The 9,431-nt window shown below is 42.8% G+C and overlaps 1 protein-coding gene across 3 annotated transcripts; it reads right to left on the bottom strand.

Moving 5' to 3' along the window:
* Positions 1-2,915: 2,915 nt before the first annotated feature.
* On the bottom strand, positions 2,916-7,691 carry LOC123443757. 3 transcript variants are annotated; one of them, XM_045120282.1, is made up of 8 exons: positions 7,475-7,687; positions 7,048-7,163; positions 6,836-6,918; positions 6,341-6,462; positions 4,209-4,286; positions 4,040-4,133; positions 3,330-3,504; positions 2,916-3,236 (listed from the first exon to the last, which is right to left on the bottom strand). In XM_045120282.1, the coding sequence occupies exons 1-8, from the start codon at positions 7,515-7,517 to the stop codon at positions 3,207-3,209; spliced, it is 741 nt and encodes a 246-aa protein (XP_044976217.1). In that variant the 5' UTR covers positions 7,518-7,687; the 3' UTR covers positions 2,916-3,206. The 3 variants fall into 3 exon arrangements, with proteins under 3 accessions (XP_044976217.1, XP_044976216.1, XP_044976215.1); XM_045120281.1 differs by having other exon boundaries at positions 4,209-4,373; XM_045120280.1 differs by having other exon boundaries at positions 4,040-4,373; positions 7,475-7,691.
* Between the last annotated feature and the right edge of the window lie 1,740 nt (positions 7,692-9,431).

Below are 9,431 nucleotides of genomic sequence, written 5' to 3' on the forward strand. Positions count from 1 at the left end.
GGTCAGTCAGTTAAATCTTGTAAAAATTCTCCGTAAGTCTAGAATTTTTATTAATATTAGGTAGAGATATGCCACCAAGTTCCCAATTTTGTGAGAAAGGAGGATACATGCGTTGCCTATGCGTTTTTGGGAGCCATGTGCAGGGGGCTCGAGCATAGAACATGCAAAGCTTGTAACTTTTCCAGGCATGGTTGATATGACCTTGCATGTTGGCGAGGCGATATGCCCTAGAGCCTAGTATGGTGGAGATGTGGTATGTCCTCCCACTTGGGTTGTAGTTGTATCTTTCCTTGAAGCTTGAGGTTGAGAACCTTCTCGAGGATGAGGTCGCCTTGGACTTGTAGACAGTGTGCTTTACCAAAGCTTTGTCGTGAGTAATATTGGTTAGGTGGAGCTCATCTTGGCAAGTTGTTGTTCATCTCATGACTTGGAGGCATGGCTTTGCAAAAACTTCCCAAGCGGTAAGAGCGATACTCGAGTTTTGCCAAGAAAAGAACCTTGGTGTCATAAAAAAGTGTGAACAACGTTTGGCTCGTGGAGCGGCTGGTGGTAGTTCGCAGGCCCCAAAATACGCTGAGTAGCTCATTTGCACATCTTTCTTTGCGCTTGTCATTGTTTATGTGGCTTCAGATCCCTTAAGGATGAGCCCATTTACTCTTTCAACAAGGTTGTTCCTCTTAGGGTAGGTGAAGCCGCGCGCCTGGGTCCCAACCGAGTCATCGAATTATAGAAATGATAGTGTGTCAAATTAGATCCCATAATTCATAGTTTTCTCATGAGGGATACCGAAGAAGCATATGATGTTCTTCCAAGTTAAGTCTTGCAGGACTTGGGCTTGATAGTGGTGAGTGGCTCAACTTCCACCTACTTTGGGCTTTTATTTCTTGGCATATGGTCAAACCTTGGCTCTAGGGGGGAGGTGACTCTCCTCTTGAGTTTATTTAAGTGGGAGTGAATGTGCTACATGCCCATGCAGGGCTATTAATAGCATACGGTTCTTTGACAAATAACCGAGGCTGCCCTTGAGATGATGAGATGGGAGATAGAAGTAAGTAATCTCTGGTCCATTAGTCCACTGGCTTCTAGTTGGGCTAGAAGTGGATTCCCTCCACTATATGAAGCCCTTCTTCTTGGGATTGGGCTTGTTTGCTCCTTTGCCTCCATCTTTGACTTGTTCTTTTATTTGTTGTTCTTCATTTGACTTGATCACCACGAAGACTTGCTTGGACTTCTATGACCGGGTTGGTGAAAGTGCATATGGTCCAATGTGTGGTCTTGGTAATTAATAACAATTTGTATGGACTAATGTGTTTCATTGAGATGTATTTGAAGGAGAGTTCCATAGACAAATGTATGAAGAAGATTGCATGGATTTAGAATGAATGCCATCAACATCAAGATGTGCATCAAAATCATTGATTTCTAGTGATGAATATATTATGATCAAGAAGAAGCAAAATAAATAGACTTTTGGGGCATCATGATTAAGCTCTATGATTGAATCAAGTATAATCAATATGAAGTCCATGTGATGTACAAGATGTAATCAAGTTGGAGTTCAATGGAGGAACTCAAGTATTGTCATGCTTGGGTTGATGAGTTGGTCTATGAAGGATCAAGATCTTGAGAGAATGATTAAAGATAAGAATTCTATATATGGCCTGAATATGAGATCATGATAAGCTCATATGTTGAGTCATGGTTGGTCAATTGTTGGAGCAAGTAATTCAAGTGAAGAATTCATTCCTCTCAAGAACTTGTGATGGAGAATGAAAAAGAGGAGCGAGAGGAAGTGATTGAATCGGTAGTCTTTATTGATGGGAATGAATCCTTATATACAACATGGACACAGGCGGACAAGGGATATGTTGGTTCTCGAAGGCGACAATCCAGGGAGTAACCACTACGACGGTTCCCTCGTCGTGGGATTATACATGTGGGGGAGCGGGGATTTATCCCCTAATTAATGATGGGCTATTATCCTTAACAATACTCATGTAGAAACTTGATATGGTCATAAGAGAATTGAGATATTGGTCATTATATCTTGAAGCAATGAAGTGATGTTCAATGTGATTTTCAAGACATGAAGATAGATCATGGAGTAAAGATGAAGTTTTACAAGATAAATATCGAAGATTGATTTATCACATGGGATCCTTGTGGTATGATAAGAAACTATGAATTCCCCCACACACAAAAAAAGAAATTATGAGTTGCACTTTGTGAACTAACTCATCTTAATTGAGTTTTTGTCCAAGCAAAAATCTGGTGTCAACTAAATGCATTTTTTGAGCTCAGGCTCTATGAGCACCTTTTCGGAAGAACAAATCAAAAACAAAATTTTGAAGTTCCACTTTTTTTTTGGAATGTAATCCACATAATGCTTAATATTAGCAGAACATCGATCTACAAAAAAAAGAGACAAATTCATTTGCTATTAAAAATCCATGATTTTGTCTTTTATTTGTATAGCTCACATGTTATCTCATATCAGTACATTCATATGCACATGTAATTGTTTTCAGAAATTATTACACTTTGGATGTGAGTTTTTCTAAATGAAAATTTCAGAGTCCACGCACCCCGAGCTCCAAAACACCTCTATAATAGTTTCACATATTTTACAGCATACTTTTCCAACTATTTAGCTAATAAAATAAGGAAAATACTTAACTTCAGCCGGCAGATCGCACGCGAGCAATCCGCCATCTCATCTGTGCAATGCGTGTACACACGTACCTTTGCACCTCTCTTCCTCCAACATCACGTGTGTTGCAAATTTGCTCTTCGCAACAACACCTACGTTGCAAAAAAAAACTGCAAATATTTTCTGCAACATCGTTTGTGTTTTTTTCCAAAACAACACTCATGTTGCAAAAAAATTATAACACGGTCTCTCTTGCAAAAAAAAATCGCAACACAACCTCTGTTACATAAAAATTCTCCAACACAATCTCCGTTATAAATGTTTCTGCAACAAGGTCTTTGTTGCAAAATAGAAAAATGTGCATCCCACTGGAAGGGACCGACGCATAGCAGTCCCCATAAAATAACGCAAACCTAAAGCCTTGCAATGCTTTATTGCTTATTACATCCCGGAACTAAGAAGTAGAATGACCATGATCTAGAATTGCCTTGTTCTGAGGGGAGCTTCTGTAAAGAGAACTGCTGTACAAAATCCTACAGCATAAATCCATCAGAATTCATTGATCTTCTAGCGTGGTATCCCTGGCCTGCCAAAATAATCGTCGCAGTGAAATTAAAGGCACAGTCAAACCAGAAGCGATACTGCAGAGAATGACATATAAAATGACATTCTTCGGTACCTTGTTGGATGTAATGAAACCCACTACAGCATCTGAAAGTTCTTTACGATGTCTGGTGTAGCAGTGATCTGCTCCCTCGACGACACAGAGTTTGTGGGTTGGTATATGCTTTGCAAACTCATATGCATCTTCCACCGGAATGATGTCATCAGCAGAACCATGAACTGTGAAGAAGCTGAATAAATACAGTAAATTAATTGCCTGATATTTGCAACACGCAGAATTTAGTCTAGCACAATATGAAACCTATGACCAGCTGCAAACACATGAGATATTTAATGTTTGAGCCACGCGAGTGGCGCAGTGACTGGAGCTGCCAGTGGCCGCCCCAGCCCGCCTGAGTTCGATCCCCGGATCGACCGGGTGGCTCACGAATAATTTCCGGTGCCTTCCACGCGTGTTCGTGCCACAACTGTCAAACCTCAAAACAAGCGTGCAGTGTGTGTAGTTTGTAGGTCGAGCTTGTGTACTAGTGGGGTGCGTGTGTGGGGGGTGTGAGTGGTGTGAGTTGGTACGCGAGTTCGGATACTACAACTGTACCACCGATCGAGAGGCAATAAAAAAGAGATATTTAATGTTTTCAATCCTGGGAATGCATGGGAATGACTATTTTAATGAAGGTAAATGTGTCATGTCCGTGCCATGGTGCCCCTTGTTTCAGTTGGTAGTTGGAATATGAAGGTAGTTCATTCCTCAAGTAGTTTCCTGACCTGCATTCCTTGCTAATGGAGAGGCTCGTTGCACGCATGTCAGTGTTGAGTCGTTCCATCAAGCTCTCTTTTGTTACCCTGTATAACATATTTCCTACATTGGAATCATTGGATAGTAAGTATATGACAACGAAAGACAAGCTATATACACAGTATGCAAAATTGTTACCTGACTTGTTTGTGACATCAATGTAACCTTCCTTATTTATTCTGTCAAGAAATTCCTTCCCTAGGCGTTCCTCAATGCCTTTCTCCAAATAAAATCGGCCAGATAGGTTAACAACCATGTGGACATCGTCATATAGGGAAGCATAAAGAACAACCACATCTCCTCCTGAATAATAATGTAAACTAAGTGACTACATTTTCTAATTTGCAAGTTAAAAGCGCAACAATATATGCAACACTCAGTGAATGAAGGCGCCTGATCTGCGAGTGTCAGGACATTACATTGGTAGATAAGGCAGCATTCTTTTAAGCCTCAATGTTATATAGAGATGAAAACAAAAACACAGCATAAGATGGATTATCTCTTAGTGTGATATGTAACAATTAATGTTTACATGCTCTTAACATTATGGTGATTAAAATTAAACTAGAAAACATGCGACTAAGGTAAGACATCCCCTACTATTCTAACATCTTATTTTTGTTTCTCTCTTCCAACTCATCAATCATCCTATGTGGCCTTGCTAAGGCAACACCACTGTACGTGCCCTCAGGGTTTATGATCTGGCCCCTAACTCCGTTGGAGAGAAGGAAAAGGATATAAAGATATATTTAGTTAGGGAGGAAGTGATTTAGTTAGGAATGCAACAATATGGTGTGTTAGGCAATTAGGGATCCTATTCTTAGGGTCAAAGTCAGCCTTTTCCTATAAAACGGATATAAATATTATGTAGGCATGTACTCCATATGAATTATCCAAGAAATGAGAGAAAAACCTAATCCAAGTGGCCAACCTTCTCTCCCTCTCATCCCCAGAAATATTGCCGGCCTACCCTTGCTTCTCGGAGCCGTACCCCTAGTTTTCCACGGCCTGAGGATCTATACTAGGTTTGGCATGCAGCAGTGAGCAAATAAAATACTGCCAGCAAAAGTATCGTGATTAACTGTTTAGGGAATTCCCTAGTGATGGATATCTGAGCAACCTGGTCAGGGTTGGACTAATCTAAATGTATGTAGATGACTCCTTTGTTGCTGCTACTGTCCAGGGGAGTGATGGAAATCTGGGCAGAAACTGCAAGGAAGATGTTCTTTTCTCTGCCTGTCAAAACCCGACAGGATGCCTCGTTCCCATACGACACCTCTCCCCCTAAGGCGTGTTGTTGGGTGGCGACCAAACAGCCAACGCTTAAGGCTCCTCACCTTGCTTGGTCAGATGAATATGGAAGTTAAGGTGCCTTCTATGATGGTTGTGCCGATGAGATTTGTGATGGCGGTTGGTGGTGGTGGTGGTGCGTCCGGCTTCAGGTCGTTTGTATACGACACCTCTCCCCTTTGGGGGGTGTTGTTTGGTGGCAACCAAACAGCCAAAGTTCAAGGCTCTTCGCCTTGCTTGGCCAGATGAAGATGGAAGTTAAGTTGCCCCTCTATGCTGGTTGTGCCGATGAGATTTGTGATGGCGGTTGGTGGTGCTGGTGCGTCCGGCTTCAGGTCAGTGGTTTGAGCTTCTCGGGGCCTGATAACGACACTGCTTGGTGTTGCTGAGCGGCCAATTTCTCCCTGTGTGCTCTTCTTTGGCGTCTCCTTGGGTTCGGCTGTAGGCACGGGTTTTTTTTCCGGTTGTGTCTCTTCTCCCCTTGTTCCCCCCATGTACTCTGGTTCACTTCAACCTATCCTGTATGGAGCCGCGAGGCTTCTAGGCGAAATCAGTTGAATATATTCAGGTGAGAATCCACTCCACCCGTTGACCATTCCAAAAAAACAGCGTGATCCCAAAAGGCAGTTACTGGATGAAATATGTTGTGCGTGTCTCACTGTGCAGAAGTTCAGGATGCGCAAAAGCAATATGGTTCGTAGGTAAAACAGACAAGGACATCCAATTAATTATACACATAGTGCCAGCAGAAACCAATCGTACAGAGATGTCACAACTAGGTTTAATGTTATGACTAATGTACTACATATGCAGGTAAGAGACTCCACCATTTTTACTTTTGCATAGTGTATGTGCAAGTTGTTGAAAAAGAAAAAGAAAACAAGCTCTTCCACGTGCTAATGATAAAATTCAATGAAACAACTTGATAATAGCAATAATAAACACAACTATATACAAACCAAACAACATACATCACCAACCTTTGCTGTGACCAACAACAGCTGCTACATCATACTTCTCCTGATACAGATATGAGACAACAGAATGCAAGTCTTCAGCCTCTTTCCTGTAGTTGCCATACTGGAATTCGCCTTCGCTCTCTCTGAAAGCAATATGATCAAAGGCACAACATGAATGAGATAAGGAACCATGCATAAGCCTATTTAAAATAAAGTTTATTGAAAAAATTGTGTACCAACAGATATAATATATTAAAACAACAAAAATGCAATTCATAAAATTTAAATGGAAAAGAATATCTGCCAGGTTCTTTTATCTTTTTGTCCATGAAAAAAAGTGCAGGTCAAACAGATACCATAAAATCCGAGGATCAAAATGATGGTATATGTCATACATGAACCTGAGTTCATTCAGTTATAAAGACAACCTACAGAAAAGGCTAGACTAGCATTTAGCACAACAACTTTAGTGAACATACAAAAAACGGCATATCAAGGATTCTATGAATAACTTACCCGTTTCCACTGAAATCAAAGTGAAAGACACTAATCCCTTTTTTTATTATTGCATCTGCCAGATCAACAATAATGCCAGAACTCTGAAGATAAGTGTTAAACGTCAGTAGAAGGGTAGTAGAAGCTACTACTCCGACAGTTCAATTTGTTGCATCTCACATAAGCAAAATTGGACAAGGCAAATTTCTTGTGGTCACGAAATAGTTATGTACCTTGGAGGCCGTAAAGCCATGGCACAAGACTACAATCTTGTTCAAACCCGTGGGATGCAGTAGCCCCACAAGTTTCTCTCCACGCTTGTTCGTTATCAATACCCTCTGTGTAGCATCTGTTTCAGGAAACCACACGGTGTCAACAGTTTGGATTCAAAATTAGCTTCACGTATCTTCTGAATATAGGAGTAACACTCAGATGAAGCCATCCTTTGACCGAGACTACTAACACTATTCGGCCAAATTTGCTATGTAAAATAATTCCAAAATTCTTAGGGTTTATGTGGCCATCTGAGCACTTCATAGTAGCACAAGAAACCATCTAGTCTAAGATGGCTACGCAGATTCTTGAGATCAAACTTGAAGTATGGTATAGTTGTCACCCAAGAGAAGGTACGGAAGGTGAAATCAAGAAAAGGGGGCTTACGGGGATTGGAAGCATGCCGGGAGGAATTGAGCGGCTGTGACATGGAAGACAGATGGCGGCGGCAGCCTCGTGCTGTTTGGGGTGGGAGGAACCCGAGTCTAGTCGACCCGCCGGCGGTGGCAGCAGCAGGATGAAGGTTAGATTCGCCGGGCAAGTGGAGGACGCCAGAGGAGGGCGTGGAATTTAAGGTGTACAAAGAAAAGAACGCACTAGGAAGGCGCTACATTGGATGGACCCAATGATAACGCGAAGGGCTGGAAGCCGTTGGATTAGGATTTCTTGCTCGCGCTCTCGTGGGTTGGCCCAAACTTACCCGCAAAACGCGTTTGCGGTTTTACAAAGATCGCGTTTGCGGATCGAAAACTAGCGTGTTTGAACAGAAGCCGTATCTAGAACTGCATAATTAAAAAAAAACAATTTTACGGAAGAACATAGATCATGATCAACACACTACAAACATAGTTCATACTACATACTACGTTAATACTACTACTAGAGGGGTCGGATCTGATGGCGGCGAGGTCGCGGCAAATGGACGACGTTGTGGAGGAGAAGAACGCTCAATCCTCCTCGCCGGAGCTGCAGAGGTCTATGTACTTCGCCGTCTGCTCCTCGCGGATGCGGCGCCACTCCTCGTACTTCTCCTTGGCGGCGACCACCTGCCGTCACTCGAGGTCTTCGAGCCCCTCGGCGTGACGTCGGTGCTCCGCCTCCTCGCGCACGCTTCGCTCGGCGATGGCGGCCGCAACGACGTCGATGTCGACGACGTAGTCTTCCAGCCCGATGACTCCGCAACGGCCGAGCGAAGCAGGCTCCTCCTCGGGCTCCTCCAGCTCCTCCTCTGACCACTCCCTCTTCAGGGGGAGAAGGCCCGTGCCGGAGGAGGAGGAGCTCCCGGCGTACGAACATCTCGCGGAGGAGAAGGACGCGCGTCGTCGGTCGTACTCCTCCGTCTCGCTCCGTCGGATGCTCGTCGGCGGCGACATGTCGCGGTTGGTCCACCTCCGGGCCCCGCGCTTCCTCGCGGCGCTTCGGGTCGCTTCCGCCGCCGGATCTGCTGTCGGAGTCGCGTCCGGAGCTCCACATGCGGCCCCACAAGGTAGTCGCCGGCGGCGAGAAATATGAAGAAGGGGTGGGGAATCGCAGGGGCTCGGTGGCGGCGGGGGATAGGGTTTCGACCCGCAAACGAGCCGCGAAACCGTAGATATAGTGGTCGAGGCGTGTTGTTTACGGGTCGCGGCAAATTTTTTTACGGGCTGGATGAGTATGCGGGCTCTGTTCTTGCCAAAAATTGAACCGAGCCCGCATATTCGCCGGGATTTTTATGGGTCTGACTATTTTGCGGGGTCTGCTAAAGTTGCTCTAAATGATTTTCTTGCCGCTCGCCTGATTTTCGACTAAAATAGAGTTGTCTTAAAAGAAAAAGGGTGAATCCTATTTAACGCTGTAGACGCTCCTTAATATATATTCTACAAACGGACGCCTACAGCGTCCCATGCTGGGCCGGCGCATCTCACCCTTTTTTCCTTTCCGTTCTGAAGACATAAAAAAGTTTTTCTTTTTCTTCTTCCTAGCTTGATGATTTTTTATAATTCGTGAACTTTTTCTTTAAATTGATGAACTTTTATCAAATTGGATAAACTTTTTTAAAATTCGATGAACCTTTTTTCCAAATTTAATGGTTATTTTCAAATTTGATGAACTTTTTACAAATTGATGAATTTTTTTCAAACCTGTCGATTGTTTTGAAAATCCATGATTTTTAAAATTTCTGTGACCTTTTTTCAAATTGATGAATTTATTTCAACTCTACGAACATTTTATCAAATTTGATGAACACTTTTTAAAAATCGATGACATTTTTTCAAGTTTTTGAACTTTTCTTCAAAAATAATGATTTTTTTCAAAATCCATGAACTTTTTTTGAAGAATGATGAACTTTTATTCAAAATCGATG

The sequence above is a fragment of the Hordeum vulgare genome, chromosome 3H, assembly GCF_904849725.1.
Source record: "Hordeum vulgare subsp. vulgare chromosome 3H, MorexV3_pseudomolecules_assembly, whole genome shotgun sequence".
Taxonomy (NCBI): Eukaryota; Viridiplantae; Streptophyta; class Magnoliopsida; order Poales; family Poaceae; genus Hordeum; species Hordeum vulgare.